Source organism: Manduca sexta, chromosome 24, assembly GCF_014839805.1.
Source record: "Manduca sexta isolate Smith_Timp_Sample1 chromosome 24, JHU_Msex_v1.0, whole genome shotgun sequence".
Lineage (NCBI taxonomy): Eukaryota > Metazoa > Arthropoda > Insecta > Lepidoptera > Sphingidae > Manduca > Manduca sexta.
The window spans coordinates 5934537-5955887 of NC_051138.1; the positions used below are offsets into that span (position 1 = coordinate 5934537).

The 21351-nt window shown below is 34.6% G+C and overlaps 1 protein-coding gene across 3 annotated transcripts; it reads right to left on the bottom strand.

The window, feature by feature from the left end:
• Positions 1-431: 431 nt before the first annotated feature.
• LOC115440434 (protein decapentaplegic) lies at positions 432-20597 on the bottom strand. Of its 3 annotated transcripts, none has more exons than XM_030164732.2 (2): positions 20117-20597; positions 432-1727 (listed from the first exon to the last, which is right to left on the bottom strand). In XM_030164732.2, the coding sequence occupies exons 1-2, from the start codon at positions 20123-20125 to the stop codon at positions 603-605; spliced, it is 1134 nt and encodes a 377-aa protein (XP_030020592.2). In that variant the 5' UTR covers positions 20126-20597; the 3' UTR covers positions 432-602. The 3 variants fall into 3 exon arrangements, with proteins under 3 accessions (XP_030020592.2, XP_030020593.2, XP_037298250.1); XM_030164733.2 differs by lacking the exon at positions 20117-20597 and adding an exon at positions 3359-3579; XM_037442353.1 differs by lacking the exon at positions 20117-20597 and adding an exon at positions 3129-3325.
• Between the last annotated feature and the right edge of the window lie 754 nt (positions 20598-21351).

Below are 21351 nucleotides of genomic sequence, written 5' to 3' on the forward strand. Positions count from 1 at the left end.
ATATATATATGATTTAAAAAGCGAAAAGTAGGTATTTAGATAATTATATAAAGATATATATAGTAGATAAACACTTCTATATACATTTTGCTTTAATAAATATATAAAATACTACTTTTGTTGAATTGCTTATGAGACTATTCATCAAAATCGCTTGTAAGACTTAGTTGTACGTCTGATCTTATGTTTTCACGATGATATACTTTAAGATTTTTAATTGACAGCATAACTAATAACTGCATAATGTATCCCTAATTGTATATCTAAAGACAGCTCTAAGAAAATTGTTAAAAAAGTATTTCTGTGTACTCTTTATACAGTACGATGCAATTGCAATATGCGTTACGTCTTGACACCTCCACATTCTAAAATCGTCACAATGTATTGCAAAATGGAAGTACACGGGGGGGTTCAATAATATAAATGAGCAGTTAAATTTAAAATTAAGTGATTTATTATATCTCCATTTCAATAAAATAATAATTACACGAATATATACACATTTAGATATTTACAAGTCTAGGCCTCACTATATTTACACTGGGTCCACAATTCACACTAGGTCCACACTAGGTCCGCACCGAGCGAGGGCTACGCCTTCGTCATCGGCACCCGCAGCCCATCACCATCATGTCCTGATAGTTTTTAAGCACCACTTGATTCTGTTCGTCCATGTAAAGCATGGATATAGGGGAAAGCTGCGTGGGCACGCAACACGCTTTAGGGACCGCGGCGGGGTTCACCGAGTTCACCAAAGTCTGCACGATTGCATGGTTCGTGCCGTTGAGATGATCCGCTAGCGGGAACGGACAGTCGCCCTGGCAATAGTACGCGTCGTACCCGTGCGGCGCCACTATCCAGTCGCTCCAGCCCACCTCGGCGAAGTCCACGTACAGCGGTCTCCGCTGGCAGATCTCCCGGGCCTCCTTGCGCCGGTGATGCGCGCGGTGTCGTCGCTGCGTGGCGCGTTTGGTGCGCGTCAACCGCGTCTCGCCACTTTCACGCGCCGCCCGGGCGCGCTCGTCCTCCGTATACAACAAGAGCAGCGGTTGCTTAGAACGCCACTCACTCTCCTCCTCGGTGGCTCGTCTTCGCACTCTCACGTGCGGAGTTTTCGCGTCTAAATTTTTTTCACCTTCTTCTACAATACGCACTAATAGTCCGTGATTGTTCTCAGGCTCATAGAGCCAACGTCGCGCGGCATCTATCGCGTCAGCAGTTACGGTGCCTTCACCAGGCATTAAGGGAACAGAGTCCAAAAGTCGTAAGATCGGAGCCGTTTTACCACGCCTTCCCGGTCGAACCACATCGTACAGTAACAATCGTTGCGCACTAGTGACTCCCAATTGTCGCTGGAAGGTGAGGTGCGCGCCACGGGCCACCTCGTCTACGGGTACTCCGCTCAGATTGAAGTACAGCCGAAATCGGTGTTCGTTAGGGAAGCGCACGTCGAGCTCGGTGGGTATGTGTTGGTAAGACCGCGCAGTGTTGGCGGCGGCGGCGGGCATGGCGCCGCTGGCTTCGTAGAGCAGGCGCATGGCGCGCGGTACAGGTGGCGGCGGCGCAGCACGGCGCGCGGGCCGGCGCGGCAGCCCCAGTAGCGCCAGCAGCTGCCGCTCAGCGGCGGCGCGCGTCGTCTCGTCAAGGCCCGAGGCCGCGCACCAGCGCCACCAACGCGCACACCACCGCGCATGCGCACGCCCCACGCATAATTCTCCTCGACCCACCTGTAACGATACAAAAAATATTCAAAACGAATTCATAAACTATATATGATATTAAAAGTACCTATGTTAAGATTTTTTAAAAAGTACTGTAACTTTATGAATAAGTATACGTTATACGCAAGCACATCAAGGATATCGACTTATGGGTGTTACCGAGAAGTAATAATTTCCGAGAGAATCGCTAACATTGATATACTTTACTGGGTAGAGCGGGAGCAACAAAGAGTGACATTGTGTGCAACCGGTAGTCACTTTATATCTAGATATATTTCTAATGAATGCACCGACATTAGTACAATGTAATGTAGTTATGCATATCAATGATTGCATTAAAGTACATTTTACATTACACTTGGTATCGGAATAGTAACGGACCCCACAATGCACCATATCTGACGTAGTATCAAGCTCACGTATTAATAAACAATTAAGTAGCTCACGTATTACTAATTAATTTAGTTTCGATACACTTCAAAATTGAACTATGAACACCATGAAAATATTTAAATATAAATACGTATTAAACTTAAGGCAAAATTGTTTGGTATGTCCTTAATATACATTCAATACAATAGAGAAGCTTTGTGGCACATTAGAGATTTTAATTATATTATAAACTGTAATGATTCAAATTAAATAAAATATTCAACAGGAATATTTTTTTCAAGTAGAGTCCTGTCAAAGTTCAATTATCAATAATTTTTAAAGGAAACTTAACATTATTTAAAAAAACTCGGGGATTCTTGTCTTTTAACCACGATGAAATAAAATAATTGGATATCTTTAAGTTACTTTTCGGAAAATAAGGTAAATTAATTGTCTAAAATAATTAATGGTACTATCAATATGTCGCATAAATACTAATCGAATTGCTGTATTGAACGCTTTTGACCAACTTTAAACTGAATTAAGCTACCAATGAATAGCAGAACAGAAATTTCTAAGTTTTATCCCAAATCTGGCTGCTAATTTATTAATATTGTATAACACGATTTATATATTTAACACCGTTACTCTTCATAAGGCTTTAATGACCTGCCCTGATCCTTGAAATGTTATTTTGTTTTTTATGATTACTTCATAATATGAAAAAAGTATAAGGATCCTTAAGTTTGTGCGTGATTTAATTAAAGTTTATATTCATGATCAATTAAAATCGCATTAAAATAAAGACAAACGTAAAAAAAACTATATATTTACACACAAATATCCAGTATAGACAAGGTTTTATCTCTCAAGCACTTTCCAAAAGCGTACTGTAAAAGACATCAACGGGATGCCTCTTCCTTAGTCTGACAACCAATTTATTAGTATATTAAAAAAAATATATTTTCAAATTTAAAATTTATTGAAGTAAACTAATAAATTTATTTAATTTAATTAAAGTGACTTGTTTTGTACCTATTTTATTTTAAAAGACGATATGTTTGAGTGTTATGTTCTGGATATGTCCACTCGTGGCCAAAATATTATATTATCTGGAAAAGTAGATGGGCATCACCAAATTTATATGTTGTTGTTATAATGTTTTGATCGTTCTAGCGCGGTCGACCGGATTGCGGCGTACGTATTTCGAAAATAATGCGGTCAAACCGGCCGCGGGCGCACGACTGCTTGCCTCTCTCACTCACCCGAAATTTTAACGCATCCAACGTCGACGGGTACGCAAAATCCGCGATATCCTCGCGAGCGATCCGAACGCACGATCAGCGCTTCGGGAACAGATGGAGTCGCACTCGCTCACGAACGAATCGACGGCACATAACAACAGAGTGTGGTAACATCACTGGCACGGTGATGAGCGCGGGAGCGGGCGCGCGCGCGTGCTCGCGGGGCTGGCGCGGGGTGGCGCAGGCGCAGGTGCGGGCGCGGACGCGGGGCGCGGGGCGCATGGCGTGCTCGCGGCGCGGCGCTCGCGGGCGGAGTGAGCCGCGCTCGCAGCCGTGCCGCGCCGGCCCGCGCGCGCCAGACGCGCCGGCGTCGCCGTCCCCGCTGCCGCACCACCACCATCGCCCACCCGCGGGCGTGCCGCCCCACCGACCCGCCCTCTCCGCACACGCACACTCACATACACTATCCCTCACCCCTCGACCATCCCTAACAGAACTCATCACATTTTATAATATTAACTTTAAGGCTTGGAGGATGTGTTCGATAGAAAGAAATTAAGACATAATTTAGAAAAAATATACAAAGAGTTTCTGAATGAGCTCCAAGTCTATATTTTCACATAACAACAAAAAAATCAAGTATCGAGTTTTATAATATAAGATTTATAGTTGATAAACATTTAAGAAAGCAACTAACTTCCGGAAAATCTTGCGACAAATGAAAATTCGCACCGCTATTACTCTACGATGCAGCTACGGCGCTACGAGTGCTACGACAAAATTTGAAGAAAATGTAGATGCAATTATAAAACCATCGTCGTAGACAAAATTGAAAATATGATAACACTGATGCAGCTCGTGAGACAATTATCTTATTTTACATTTCATCTTATCTTATGTATGACTGTGAAAATTTTTGGGTTTATGTTTGTTAGAATGAAGGCCTTTCTGCCTTACTGAACTGAACGGATTTAGATTAAAATTGACAAACAAGTAGAGTATTTTCTGGATTAACACATAGGCTACTTTGTATCCCGGTAATTTGCTGCTAAAGGAAACTTAATCTGAAATGAAAATTTGATCTGGTTTCTTAAATATACCTGTTTGTTGACATCGTATTTTATTTTTGGGACTTTTGTAGTGGGAAAAGTATTGCATGCGGGCAAAGTCACGAGCAAAATCTAGTTACTTTCCAAATAAAAAAAAATGATTTTATAAATGACTCGTTGTGTGAACGTAGCTTTATACTTTCCCGCAACCGTGCTTATTATGTGTACATGTATCCAGCTACAATATTTAACGATATAATTTTTTTAAACAAAAATCTACCTTAATCAAATGTACGGTGATTTTCGGATTGAAATAATTCGAAAATCACCGTACATTTGGTAATTCGCCACCTCTGTCTCACATTTAACTCATAGCGGTGGCATTAGTCACAGAGCACATCCCGTCAAAAACGCCAGCAATTTGCAGTCACAGATAAGTAAACAATAGAGCTAATACGTTGGGAGTTATTTTTTCACGTAACGCAGATAAAAGGATGGCGGCGCGGTGTTGTTATTAGTGCGGAGCGCACCTGCTGCGCAGATAACAATGAGATGTTGAGATAAATACGGCGAGATAAAGGTTACGTACTCGTAGAGCCGCGTGCGTGCGCGGTGACTGTGCGCGCGAACAATGACTGAAACTTTCGTACAGGTGCCTGGCTGCTTTGTGTCAACACTGTCAGTTGCTCTACATTGCTACTAATTCGTAAAGATATCAATCCTATATATTAATTAAATTATGATATAATTTAATTATATATATAACCGCAGAATATTTATTGAATTAAGCCTATCTATGGTTGTCGTAGTCCATGTTTCATATAATGTGGTATACAGTTAATTTTTTATACCGCAAAAGGACGTTGACGTGGGCGAACCCATGTACTAAAATTAGCATGAATATCAAATTCAGAGTTTAGCGACACAAGTATTGATAATTGCGTAGTTGCATTTTCATATGCAGGTATGTTTAGCGCTGTTAAGTTCATTTAGTTACATCTGGCACAATGTGGAGTCGTTGAATTATATATGCTATAGTATATTTGCGGGTTTTATTAAATATTATAAGACACTTTCCATAAACACTATATGAATTACGAAGGAATGAAAAATCTGCCAACTTATACTAGACCGGCGTGGTGAATAAAGACCCAAAACCCACTCTAAAGTAGAATAGGGTTGTGTCCAGCAATGGTACAAGAATAATACGAGAGATATTATTGTATGTATATCAAATAAATATACAATATATCGTAGATCTCATATAATTATTTTGGTTAAACCATAACTGCATATAGAGATGTGAGATTAAGCGAAACGGGAACTCGATACAACATATATGTATTAATATTTATAAATGCGGCCTGCAAATCGTTCTAATGATAATTAGATTTTTTAAAAAATTATGAAAGGGAAGCCAGCAGGAATCGGGTTATTTTAACCCTTCGCCACTAGCATATCCTATCCTAAACGGGCACAAACAAGTTAAAACAAGCCGCAACTAGAAAACTTTAGATCGATAATGCACATTAACACTAAGGTATAATGTTTCATTCTTTATTTTGCAAAAAAGTTTTTAGAGATCACACTAATGATTTCAGGGTAACACAATTGTTTGTGGTAATGATGGCGAATTGATCGGTGCATTTATGCAATTAGTTGCAGTTAGCTACTGTAAAGGAATACTCATGTTAATATTATACAAAGAAATCTCTTCTTTTGATAATGATCGCCGAATGGTAAACCGTTACTTACAATACTAATGAATTTTTGAGAACACCTTTTAAGTATGTAAAATTAATGATTTTTTCGAAAAGCGTAGTCTTATTACTTAGAAACACCTGAACACTCTACCAAAGTAAAATATTATTTGAACTCAATTTTCCTACGATTTATAAAACTATCTAGTTTTTAAAGACCGCTATTCTCATATTTTTTTGTTATAAAGCGTCAAAAAAAGTGTCCAATAATTTCATTTTTAATGTATAATATTTGTAGCCTACCGGTAAAGACCATGGCTTTTAGATATTTGTTATATTCTAATTAGTTTTTACTGGTGGCTCCACGGCGTGCTAGTTTTTACTAGATATAAATATAAAATAAGCATTCATTTTTGTCTGGAATGACAAGTAAGTATTAATATAAATCTGCTTATACCACTCTACTATACGTGACTAAAAGTTGTATTGATTTGTATTGTGATTATTAAGATTTGATTTATGTGTTTTTCAAAATCTGATTTTCTCCTTAACTTAAGGTTTTTATTTCGAGATCTTTACATATATTTGTAGAATTTGGTAATCCAAGTTGCTCCTGATATGTTGAATATCCAGTTACTTCAGATATTATAGTTGATAGAGTCTGTACTCTTGCCATTTCATTTATGTATGGTGAATATAGAACCGTGACCCAAAATAGGTAACATTTTTATTATCACCAAATACGAAATGTATTTCATTTGTAAAAAATAGTCTCGTTCAGAATTATGTGGACTTTGAATAAAAAATTATATTCCACCAAAATAATATAATTACAGTTAGGTTTTAAAATAGTGTTTAAAATAAATGTTTATTTCCTTATTTTAATGTATTAATAAAGTACACACGTTATAAATACCAGAGATAAAACTCCCCATTTATCCATTACCCATTTTATTCTGGCATCCAGTTAGAAAAATAATGGTTATAATCTTAGGCAGTGAGTAACTTAATTGGCTCATGTTTCAATTATAAGTTTAAATAGTAAAACAACTTCTTTCATACCGCTCCACGTAATTATTATAAAAGAGAAATGTAATTTCTATTAAAACATGCTATTGCTACTTATTTAATGATCTATTATGTTACTATTGTATCTATAAAAAATCCTTGCACCGTATTTTTTAGGCGCACAATGCACCCAGCATTCCCTTCTTAGCATAAGTCCAATGGCGATTTTCGTGTCTTTTCAGAAACAACTACTTATTAGGCACTTTTGAAACTAAATATCATTGATTTAACAGGTTAGTTAAGTTTATATTTCATATAAAAGCGTCTTATATTTTGTCATTACATGTCCTTAATGGATACATTCAATTTTTCAAAAAACGTGTGGACAGACTATGTAAACTAGACTAAAGGCATCAATTTCCATAACATCACGTGAATGCGCTAACGCATACCTCTTAAAACTCAAACTATTATTATTAATTCAGCACACAAACAACTACAAACTAGTCCACCCATAGAGCAGAAAAAATGCGCCAACGAATCATAGTGTTATGTGATTAATATCTGACACACAAATAATAATAATAAAAGTACAGGTGCCTTTTCAAACCGATCGCCACTATAGATAATAGACTTCAAATTTAGATTTAAATGAGATCTTATCATAAATATCGTGAGCATTAAATCATTTCGCAGATCACGGTGATTGCTATTGCTACTGGACACTCGGCTACCGGAGCCGTTACGCACGCGCAGGCCAGCGAAGAAAGACCCGCGCCTACGCACGGCGCTTGTGTTGATCACGGCTCTTGTTACACCGTACGATGTATAGAGTTGTTTTTGGCGCGTGTATCTCACGGGCCGTTATTCTGATCGCAGCGAAAGTTAGAATAGTTTCATACCAGTTTTTTTGAAGAATACCTACGGAATACCTTATAGATGATATTGCAAAAGATGCTTGCATGGCTTGTGATAGAAGTTTTGTTTCGAATAAGTCTCGGTAAAACGTTTTTGTCGTATAATATGTTTAGATTCAGTATGGTAATGTATTGCATGATAATTAAAGATATATATATGTGGGATGTTGAATTTGAAAAATAGTGAACTTCTTCTGAGTAATTTTATTATTAATTGTTACACATCTTATTCATCTTACTTTCTTCAGACGTCCTAATTTCAACTGACATTCCTTTTCCTTTTTTATAACCAGCCAACAACTCAAACAGAATAAAACCTTCTTAGATTAACTATTCCCACATATATTTATTACACTTATAAAGTCTTTATTGATTCTACATTCAATACAGATTCTTGTTATACGTAAACAAACGAATGAGTATAGACGTTAAGGCTAAGGTTAATAAGAGTTTATGTTTTTCTACTAGAACCAAATAATACCAAATCAATATACGTTATATAAATAAAATACATGTACATACCTATAAATTATTATTAAAATTACATCAATAGCAAACAACTATTTAAAACTTAAAATCACTTTGTATTATATCATCTACATAGTCCTTGTATAATAATCATACCTGTTGAGTTAAATAAAATACACATTTTATCTAAAATTTTAACTTTACCAATTATATTGATTCTTATTTTATGAATGAAAATAAACTCTATAAACTCTATACTGTTTGATTCCCTAGAATAAATTACCATACAGAGTTTATGATAAAAATATATATCTTACTCATCGTACAACTTTATACGTTATAAGACTATTTATGGTATCTGTATCAATGCTTAGAGATAGATAAAAATATTTCGGATATACTGGTAAAATCGTAAAAGCTCTACTTTACTTACAAGTTGGAATGAATCGTACATTATTAGTTTAATGTGATTAGATTTTAATTTTTCTCAACAGACTTCTTAAAAGCTATTTAAAGCACTAAAATGATATTAAATGAAAATCTTTTAATATATAATAGGGTAATATCTCTTGTAATGCCAGAATGGTAGAAAAATAATGCATCTAAACAATCTAAAAAATCAAACTGATTTGTTTTTGCTTTCAACCTGCTAGTTATTTTTCCTATAAGAGAATAATATAAGAGTAGAAAGATTCCTAAAGGGATTTAAAAATTATCAAATTATTATTATTTTATTCAATACCCGATACTGTTTCAGTGCATATTATTATTAAGCTAATATCGTTTTGCGTTAAGGAAGTGATTGCGTGGAAATATTTATAATTTATCTTTTCCGCCTGATAACATAAAAATAATATGAATGTGTGCGAAAACGTTGCTGTACAACGTCCATTTAAATTATAAAGACAAATATACACTGCAATAATAATTGTTTCACATCATATTGAATAGTTGATAAGCTAATTCCATTGAATTCTATTTAAAACAACATTTATTGTACTGTAGTATTTCCTAACAATATGACGTAAATAAGTGAACATTTATTCATATAATTATGTACTAATTTAATATACAAATGAGGATATTGTGCCGTGCACAGTTCTGTAATGGGGGCAGATTATATTCATTCACAATTTATTTAGCTGGATTAAATTAAAGAAAAATAATAATAATGAATATAAACACGTAAAGGAATTATAAAGCGAAAATAAATAGTTTAATTTTAATTAAATTTCTACTTTTGCCTCGAAATGTTAGTTGGGTCAATAACATAGCACACGTTTTCTTAAGGCAATGCCAAAAATATAAAACTAGTACTTTAGATCTTGATAGAATTAAATTTGGTAGCATTAAATAAGTAGGTAGGCATCTGTATCGTTTTTCTAACAACAATAAAGTAAACGAGAAGTAAAAAAATATAGTTTTAGACTAACTCTAAATTTACTGTACCATATAATATAATTTTCAAAATTTATTAATACTTATTTAAGTGACGCTTTATGGTGCAATATTTAATTCATTCATTTTTAAACTCTTGAACAATCCAATGATATAAATTTTATATTTTTTTGCATAAGTAGTGCAATATTAAAATCTAATTATATTATTCTAATATTATTAATTAAAAATTGTCTAAAAAGATACGCATCCATCTGACACACAGAACGGTCTTCAAAACGCGCTAATAAAATGTTCTTGTACAATCTAATATAGAAATCAGCTTTATGTAAGGAAAAAACTTTTCATAAAACTTAAAGTAACTACATTGCACCTGATCGTAAATGGAGTTCAGATAGAATTTTAATTAACAACAGATGATAATTATCTTTCGCCAGACGACACAATAATGCCGGCCGGTTCGAAATGATTAATTGGCCTATTTAGCAAAACTATTTCAATTATATAAACAAAACCGTTTATGACGACACATTTATAAAACTTTTACGTTTACCTGCTGCGTTAATTTACATTACTATAAATTCTATATTTGGCTTCACCCAAAGGTTATCAACGTGTCGCTAAGATACACTATACTACCATGAAACTGACAGTAGCTTCAGTTATCAGTCAATAGTATCGGCGCGGCGCCTTAGACATCTGCTTATATTGGTGCTAGAGTCTTCACTATAACCGGTTTTAACTGACTAATCTTAGGTAGACATTTGGACGTAGAGTTAACCTTTATGTCATGCTCATTCATATTGAGTTGATATTAAGAATAGTACGGATAAACGATGATAACAAACTATGTCAGAGTAGTGAACGGAGCCACGCCGTCTACCACCCACGGGCGGCCGCGTCCTGCCGTGTTGACTCACCAATTCACGGCTCTCATGTACGTAATTAGCCCATTAGCACGCACGCACCGCATAAATGCTCAATTAGATCAACGACTGTCGGGAATAGCTCGGTAGATTACGCTCCTCCTGTTGGTTTCAATGAAACCCAGGATGAAATGTTCCTTCTAAATAACAGTTCACATGTCTAATATTTAACGCTAGAAAAAAAAAGTGTTGGTGGATGGATTCTGTCGGCATGTACCAGTATGTGAGAACCACAAATGACGTCCGCAATGAGCACTACAATTATATAAATTTCCTTAGAGTTTAATGAGATTATGGTAACATAGTTTGTCATGAAACTTCCCTACAACTTGTAAGTACCTTTAAAACGTATAAGTTGAAGCGTCAGACCATTATTTATAGTCCGTTAAAAACGCTTTATTTTAAACACATTTGTCTCTCACAGATATTGGACCTGAGACTTCCTATAATTTTCTACGTTGGCGGATGTAGAGATAATAAATCGCAACAATAAGTACTGTAAGTCTAAAATACAAAATATCCGAAAATATAAAAATAAAAAAAACGGAAGAGTTGTGAATATACATAAATGAAAAATAATAAATACTAAAAAGCTAATATGAAGTACATTAATGTATACCAATAATTTCCCAACGAATCTACTACTCTTTCATTATCAAATCAAATTAAATTGAAAATTAATATTTTCCATTGCGACAGGCGGTAAATTCGTTTTCCTAGAAACAACTGTATAAGTACTGACACATTTGTTTGTACGTAAACGGGATAATGCGACATATACATAATATATACATATTTACTACGTTGTACCTGCATAATATGTAAGTTGTGAGCTATAGCGGGATACAGAATGCTCGAGAGTATATCCAGCAGTATACCAACACCAATAGGTGATATTGATAATGCACTATTACGAATTATGGCCTATATAATTTTGATAATAAAACTATATTTATATAAATCTTTCTGAATCTTTATTAAATCTTCAGTAAACCGTATATTTGTTAGTCATTAAACAAGCCTTATTGGAGTTCCTTATTTCATTCGTGGGTACTCTGATCATCGCCTAAATATATACAAAGTGATCTTAAACCATCTCAAATAGTATTCTTAAATTACTTTTGCACTTGCCAATTACTCCAATTAACATTTCATAAGAATTGTCTCACTCGGTAATTAACTGGATCAAATAATAGGGCAATGTCTCACGGTTAATTGTAGATATTTCGCGCTGTGTACATACCGTGTTTGTTTTGTCATAAGAATTGCGGCGTAAGAACAGTTTCAACCAGGAAATTAAAATTTTCATTTAAATTTATGAAAAATATATCAAAAGCCAATAATATTTTTAAGGGGAAGTGCACTAGTAAGAAATATATCAGAATTTTAACAAGAAATAATGTCAGAATATCAAAATAATTGGAAAATATTTCAATTTCAAATCAACACAACAGTCAAATGATCGCAGTGATTTTTTAATTATACCCAGTTTTAAGAGAAGTCCATAAAATCTTGCCCTTACAATGTTGCAAAGTTAGTAACGGAGGAAGTTTGGTAGGTAGTTACAGTCGAAGCTAATAAAATCACGTTAATAAAAATGAAACTGGTTTAACGCGTGACTTATACTGAATATTGAACACAAATACATGTTTCTCTGCCGAGCCTTATGTTCGAAGCGTACAATTAAGTATTTGATTAACTCGAAACAGCATCAATTAAGACCAAGAGTCTAAACAAAGCTCATTACATTCCACACAAATAACTGGGCATACAATACTCATGTCCTTGTGCGTGTTTTAATTAACAATGATACACAATAAATTAAATTAAAATACATGTTGAACTTATACCCAAAAACAATACTCAGTAAACGTTCTTTTAAATCTTAAAGCTGCTAGAAATTTCGAGTTGTGTAAAATAGTGGTCATAAATAAAAAAATGACGTCTTATTTATCCAATAAAATTAAATAAACGAGACAAAAATACCGATCATCTGTCTGAATGACAGGAGGACATCCATATTGTACGGTTGACAATACGTCGCCCATCACAACCTTGAAAAACATGTTATGCTAAAACATAAAATCACGACCAAAAATAAAACGTATTCCATTGCAATATACATACGTTGGAGTGAAAATGGATAATAATTGATAAAAACATACAATACGTCGTGTCATAAATGAATCTCATAAAAAGAAACTTATATATTTAATATTAAAATTACAGAATTTGGCGGGTGGTGTCGCAGGGCATTTTGGACTCTATCGAGAGAAAACTACTTGCGGAAACCTCATGAATATTTTAAATACTGCTTAAGCGCCAACCGATCTAACTTATGGCCTAAGTTTAATATAAAAAATACTTATAGATTATTTAATAAAAATATAAGACAACATTATGTTTATAATACATAAGTTTTATAGAAATATCTATACGTTCCACGTTATATATATTTCTCCATACGTAAAGCACTTTTAATTATTTGTTCACGTAACGTTTATTGTCACAATGATCAGCAATTATTTTATAAAACAAACTAGGTTTGTCAATTATAATCAATAAAATTTGTTTCTGATCACTATTACAAAGTATAGAGATTCGAACTAAGTTTGGCATAACTTCGTCATGAATTAGAGATAAATAACATGTATTTAGAATATGTCGCATTATATAGTTTCCTCGTTTATTTGTGTACGAGACTGAATACCTACTTAAGGCAGTTTAAAATTCTATGCAACTAAATTCTTTTCAACATAAAACAGTGTTATTGAATACAAATACGTGGTAGTAGTAATATTTAAATATGTTTAACTCAACTTCAACCTTATTTGTCGCGTTTGAATGAAAAAACAATATTATATTGCAAATTGTAGTGAAACCCGCTTAAACCGATTTCCCAAATAATACGCCATTTAACTAATCCCTGCAACATGAGGCATATTTTTATACATTTTTCACGCTTAATAAAATCCGTAATCCTATTTAATATGCCATCTGGGCGCGCGTGTTATCTCAAAATTATGAACCGCGAAACATTTTTAACACAGATAAATTCCGTTAATTTTTTCATTGATACCGGACGAATTGCATGTCTTCAAAGGAGAATCTTACCATGGTGACAAACAAGTAAAGAAGTCCCTCGTAAGTCAGTCATAGTCAGTCATCACTTTTTTTAACTACTTACATAATGCATTTAGAACAAATCCTAATACTGTAATGTAACGTAAAATAAATTACATATTGTATTATATCACTTTCTAACAATTATATAAATATATTATTCTATACCCACACAAAATATTAATTTTAATAATTTCGTGTTAACATTTTATGTTCCCTTTCCCATATAACATATTTTCTCATTTAAGACGCCTTTTTGGCAGGATCTCTTTACAGTATTTTTAGCGAGTTTTATTGTTTTTTTTTTTCAAAGTATTTAATCATCATTATCGCAAGACGTCCACTGTTGAACATGAACCCCCACAAAGTCGGCGGAACTCCCCGGATGCGGGCCGCATCCAATAAATCGATCTGGAAATCTTTGGGGGAGGCCCATGTTCAAAGTATTTAATGAATCCTATTTATTTTAAATATTGTTTTTTAATTTATTATCGTTATATTTTAGCACTCGTGGATATCCTAATATGCTTCATTAGTTTGTGTAACCCTTGCTATAATACCATAAACAACTAAAAACCTTTTGAAAGTACTCTACATCTCAGTTATGATTAAAAATCTGGCTAAGTACTAAACGCATTAAGTTTCATCAAACGTAGGTGTGCGAGTATGTAACAGCCAAAAAAAAGGAGTTCTTTAATTTGAGAAACCGCAAACCATTTAAATACAGGTTCATTCAACCAACCTAAAGGATTATTTGACCCTAAATAAATGGAACTTTTCTAAGTAGACCAGCATATTTGTATCGACTGGCGAAGGATAATCTCTAGTCAATCTATATATCAAAATGCCACTCCATTTACCATGAGGTGCAGTGGCTGGCAGTAGCTTCATCGTGCCCGTTTCATAGGTAAACCTTGCACATTGATTAATTATTGATTACAACTCTTAAATACTCAATGAAATAATATTTTTGTTTATTCCAACTAAATTCTAATCACATCGAACGCAGACGTCACACGAACAGACCTGCAAAACCCGGATATTTTAGAACATAATGATATTCAATACTTTAACGCACATCAAATAACATCAGAGCTTATAACACTGGCTTGTGTGAGAAGGATAAAGCATATAACATGCGCTAACGTAGATAACAATGTTGATTGTCATTACGCTGTTTAAAAATTAGTGACGAACGATAGCAGTGGCTTGCGTTCAGGGTTAATAGTGCTGTGTACGAAACAATAAAAAATGAATGCAAATGAGATATATTATTTAATACCTATTGCACAAATAACATTTAAAACTTTATGGAAAAAAATACGTTCGGAATGGATTGATGACCCCGCACAGTTCTCATGTAAACCCTTCAATAGTTGGAGTTTTTTATCACTAAACAGCAGTGTACATATAATGATGTGTCCAGTTTCAAGGCCATTGTAAGCGTTATTATTGGGCATTACGAGACTCAACATCTTATATCTCATGGTGTCGAGAGTAGTAGAGTGCCACAGAGTTCATTATAATTCAAATTACATATTATGGTGTTGCTACTATTACTGAGTGGTCATCGCTTGCCATTAAGCAAACAGCATGCTCGTCTCGTCAATCAAAATCAATTAAAAAAGGCTACTCTCCCTAAGCAAGATCTTATGAGCTCAGAAACGGGCAATCTGAGTGGTGTAAACGACGTGGCTTGTAATTTTAGTTATAGATGAAGCTAATACTGACGAACATAGACTTAATCTCGCCTTAATATTTGATACCTATACATAACTACGTAAATATTATTGCAGCATTCAATCGAAATTAAAAGAGAATTACAAGAAATACGTAACTTATACTTTAGTTTTTTTATTAGACTTAGTAATCATTTGAAATTAGCTTTATAAATATCAGCCAAAGACTCTTGCCCAACGTGTTTTCTTCATTTGTACTCGCTGCGCAACTCTACCTGATATGCTATTGATCGGATTTATATACATTATTATTTTCCCTTTTTAATATTTTAGTAGGGCACCTAGCTCCACGATTTACTAATATAACAGTAGAGCTCGATCAAATAATAACAAGTTAACTCTACATTTCTGTATAAGAAAGTTGCTTTAATATAAAAGCACTCCCAAATATTTTTACTTTTCTCCTATATCGTATAATGCAAGTAATTACGGTTACACGGTAAACAAACATAGATACTACATATTTACTACCACAAAACGTAGAATATTGAATCTCTTTATGTCACTTGTCGCTTTCTAATTATTTAACGGGCAAAATAGTAGCGTACCAACAAAACAGTTTTAATTGTGAAACGCAGCATGAGACTTTATCATTTATTTAAATTACGCGGTTATATCGAACGGTGGCTTGGGTCTATCGGACCGGTTCGCGGGCCGGTTAAGTGTCAGCGCGCACACCAGAGATCACTGGTTGGCACACGCGTGGATTCAAAACTATCAACCTGCGCGGACTGGCGTGGACTTGCCATAGATTTAGAATTTGATAAACAATATTATTTCTTAAATGATACAAAACTAAACTGCCATGTGCGCAACGTTAAAAATTGTACTACCGTCACAACAAGACGCTACCGGTTCTTATTAAAAAAATATCGACACACGTGTCATTGTTCATACATCTATTTTAATTTTTTAAGGTTGTGGAGACCTTTTTCGCGACACGCAGGCTTACATCATAGCGTCTCTAGGACTTTCTGACACAATATAGTTCAATAATCAGAGGGTTCATGTTAAAACGTCAAAGAACGACTACGTATAACATTAACACGTATTTTGTAGCGCAGATGGAACAGTTGTGTTGTAAACAATGTCCGATACTGGTTATTTATATACCTAATGCGATAACAAGACACGTGCTAGACACAAACGATTCGATCCTATAAATGGAAATTGGTTATTTTGTATAAGATGATCCGAGATGATTGCATAATACTGAATGATCCTCAGACAAAAAAAAATTACGTTATGCTCCCCGCATACTAACTTAATTGATATTTTTAAATATAATGCAGTTTCATCCGTGCTTTGAAAAATAAATAGAGTTACCTACTAAACTTATATTATATTATGTAATATATAACTGATGCTAGTCATGTCGTTAGTGTACAGATGTTTGAAAACAATGTAATATATACAGCATATTTATCTTTGTTAGCATAAATGCAATTAAATATAACAAACTATTAATAAAGATCATCTCTAACAACCAATACCGTTATCTTTATATTAATTTAAAATGTAATTTCATGTATAAACACAAGCTTAACTAGAGAAGCCGATTATTATGATCTTACTTCCAAGGTCCAAATTAGAAAGCTCAGTTAAATGAATCTAGTTGTAACTGTATATAACAGGTGGAAATGTAGGTACGCAATAATTGGCTGCGTAAAACAGGAGGCGTCGGTAAAACCACCAGACCATGGAGCCCGACGGCCTTCTGGCTGGAAATGCTTCACTGATCACCAATCCAGCTTTGCCGCTTTACTATCTATTTATAGACGTAACAGTATTTATATACCACATAATACATTTAGATTTAGATACGCTAATGCTCGACGAACATTCAAAGTAAATTAATACGCGAATGCTCTGGCTGGGTAATTTAAGTGATAATTTTGTTTATATATTACAATTGCTCGCTGTTTTGTACAGATTTCCTTTATTGTCCAATGATAAGTTTAGCTTACGTCGCTCGACAGTGACACATTCAATCAGTTAACAAACAAAATTAGTCCCGCTTCTACTGCAGATAACAGATGTATAAGGATTCTGGAATCTGTACGCAATATAATTAGAGTAATTAACACTTAATGGTATTTGGAATATGGCACAATTAATAATAGATGATTTAAAGTAATGTGTAATGTGTGATAGCAGAGTGAAAAGTACTCTCCGGCGATACGCCCTAAAAATAGAAGCAATTATTATTAATGTGAATTTGTGAGTGAAATGTCAATGACAATTGAGTAACCTAATTTAGTTATTTTTGCACGTCATTTTTATAACAACGACCGCTGTACAAATGATAGAAATTCGCGTCATAATTGCTTATTTCGACGATAGTAATCCAGATTCAGCTGGTATACATCCAGTTAATACCAGCTTTGCGACCGTTGAGAGACGTATATCGATATTGTATATAGATTGCACGCTCCGAAAAGTGATGAACACAGCAAAGTACAAACGATTTGACCTTTTAATAATCTGTAAATATGGCCAAGCAAGTATAATAACGCAATAAGCGCACGTGAGGTTTCCGAGATATCCACGTGGTTCCCGCAATTTTTATAAAATAAACAATTAAATCCGACGTAAAACAATATGACATCCGTACCTATTATAATATGGAGCATGTCGTTTTATTCATTACAATTGTTTTCCTGTTATGCCCACACTTTGTTTGCGTTCTGATTTTAATATTTATACAATCATAAAATATAAAAGGCAAAGTCCTCTCCAATGCACTGTTGGTTCATACATCAATCCGCTAGAACTAGTTACATACGATTTGTATAGATTGATTACGAAAGCCAACAGGTGTTATTTTTAAGAAAGATTACGGGACGTGTTCGTTAAATTAATGGAATTAATATTATTAAAATTATTGCATAACTGCATTATCGTTTAATTGGGTGATGTATGAAGTCTTTATAAAAATAAACTATGTTATAGAAATTTTTTGTAAAAACTTATCTACAGTTGAACCTAATGTTCATGAAGCGGGCACATTGTATCACATCATTTAATGTAGTCTCTCTCAAAATTGAACTACATTGAATATCTTGCTTTTTAAAATACTGTACTTATAGTTTAAAAATATATGACAATGAAAATGGAGCATTGAAAAACAGTAGATACATCATTTAATCATTTAATTTCAATATCTCTACATTTGCTTCTTTTGGAAATAGAAGATTTCTATGGAATAAGATTTTCCGGGTACAAACATGTAAACAAGTGATATTTATGTATTGTTTATCGTAATTGTAATTTAATGAAACAGATAATAACTATATAATCGGGATTTCCATGGTCTGTTTGGTTTTATCAAAAATTCCGCGCAGTTCTAACGTAAGCTGGATGTTTTTAATGATAAAGTTTTTCAAATATAAAATAGCAACTACTTTCAAACTTTGTTGTTATGCAAATAGCTAATGTTACTTTGTAAGCGAAATTTTTCTTTGTTGTATAAAGTCCTGAACTTTAACATAAAAAAAAATCCAGATAGAAAATAAACATGTTGCACAGTTTACTAGTAAATAAAGAAATATTTTTGATACGTTTCACATTGTATTTCCGTTTTGACATAAAAGAACCATGATGTCTAGAAACTCAATTAATGATCCAACAACAAACAAAGCAGGTGAAACGGAAAACTCTGTGCACACATAGTCACTTGTTATTTTATAAACATATTTCTTAATAGTATAATCGTAAAGTTCGTCTGGTTCATATTATCTAGTTACAAGTAAATCACGTCATCTCAGGGCGTCGATAACATCTTTACCGAAAAACGTCACTGGTTTATCAACAAGCTGTGATTTAATTGGAACAAGGTAATAATTTACATACTTGTATCTATCGACTTGCTTATTATCTTTTCAAATGTTACATCTTCTCGGAAATTGTTCGCATATACATATAATGTTAATAGTTGGCTGTGTATGACTGCAAAACACAAGCACAGTTATATAGATAGTGGCTAAAGTTGCTTGAGGGATTAAATTGATTAATGTAAATATTCACATTGTTAGGCTTCGGTACGTGTATGATCCGCTTAATGAGATTCGACATAGTAAATAGTTTTTTTCACGTGTGTTCTTTATCTTACCTATATTATATATGTAAATTATTATTATATCCTACTGTGATAAAGACTTCTCAAAGTACAAGTAAGTTCGTGGTCATTGAAGGCCAGATATATATATAGAGCTTTGCCCAACCGTGTATTTTTGTAACTTAGATAGCTTTAATATAACATGAATATGGTATTATTATGCACAATACCCTATAATTTGATTTTAGTATGTTTTAAAACGAGGTTTATATTAAAATGCTAAATACTACTCTTATCTATATGCATGTAAACAATGAACAAATAAATAAAATTTCAAATAAGAAATTTGCTAGAATGTGGGCAAGAACGAGACATAAGGGTAAGAATAACATACGTAGCTCATCGCACGTCGTGTTGGAGGAGAAGTGTCTGTGGCGGGTGCGGCGGCGGCGGCAGTGGCGTGGAGTCGCCGGCGGCGCGCTGCTCGCGGGGCACTCTACTCAGCCGCCAGCCACGGGCGCAGATCGAAAGTTCGACGCGAGATCGAGCGCGCATATGTAAATATCGGCACATTTACAAGCGAAAGGGTTCACCAGAGCGGCGCACTAACGCAGCGTTGCGCGGGAACCAGTCCGGTGAGATTCCTATGGCGTCCGATAGAAAAATGTCGAACGAGCCTCGGGTCCATCACTCGGCACGGGTGTGTGATACGCGACGCGGTCGCCGCTCGACTGCCGCCCTCCTCTCACTGCCGGACTGCTGTATATTTATCGCTTAATTATTAAACTCGTCTGTGTAACAATTATGAGGCAGCTCGGCGAGGCGCAGGCGCTGGCAGTTAGCGTGCGGCGCTACCGCGTCTGCACTCGCGTGTTGCGTCACACGTCGCGAGCACCGAGCCGCCGCACCACTGCTGCACCACCGCCACCGCTCCGTCGCACGCGCAGCCTTCACAGATATTATCTGCCTCCTTGGTCAATCCGATGCTCACCTGTTATTCGTTTATAACATTAACCTCTAACTTACATCATATTGCTATATCTTCCTGTCTTCATTTCCGCGATTCGTCAAATTTATCGGAATATTTATAAAACACGATATGCTAATGCATAAGTATAATATGATGAGTGCAACTAAAACATTTCTTTATAATCTCAAGAAATCTTAAATTCATAGACCTTGCAAACGTGTGTATTTTACTTGTACCAAAAACAATAAGTAATCTGTTACGATTAAGTTAGAGTTCAATTGTAATATATATTATCGTGTTAGCAACATATATTTTAAAAATAATATCTCAAGGTTCCTACAGTCATCAAATAAAGGATATTTAATTAGAATACTTGGTCATTCAAACGTAAAAGTGACAGTCTTTTTTTTTTTTTTTGTTGATATTCAAATAATTTAAAAAACGATATATTATTAAGTTCTCTAAGACAAATGAACCTATTATCAGCATGGCGGTGCCAATGCTTTTTTTTATCGATAATAATCATCGATGAAAAATTCAGTATTCTATCATCATCATCATCAATGATATTTTTCCATCGACGGGCTACGCCTAACAAAGAGCCTTTAAGCGGATGCAAGGATAGTTAGGCTCATCTGACGACATAGGTGCGACTTAGT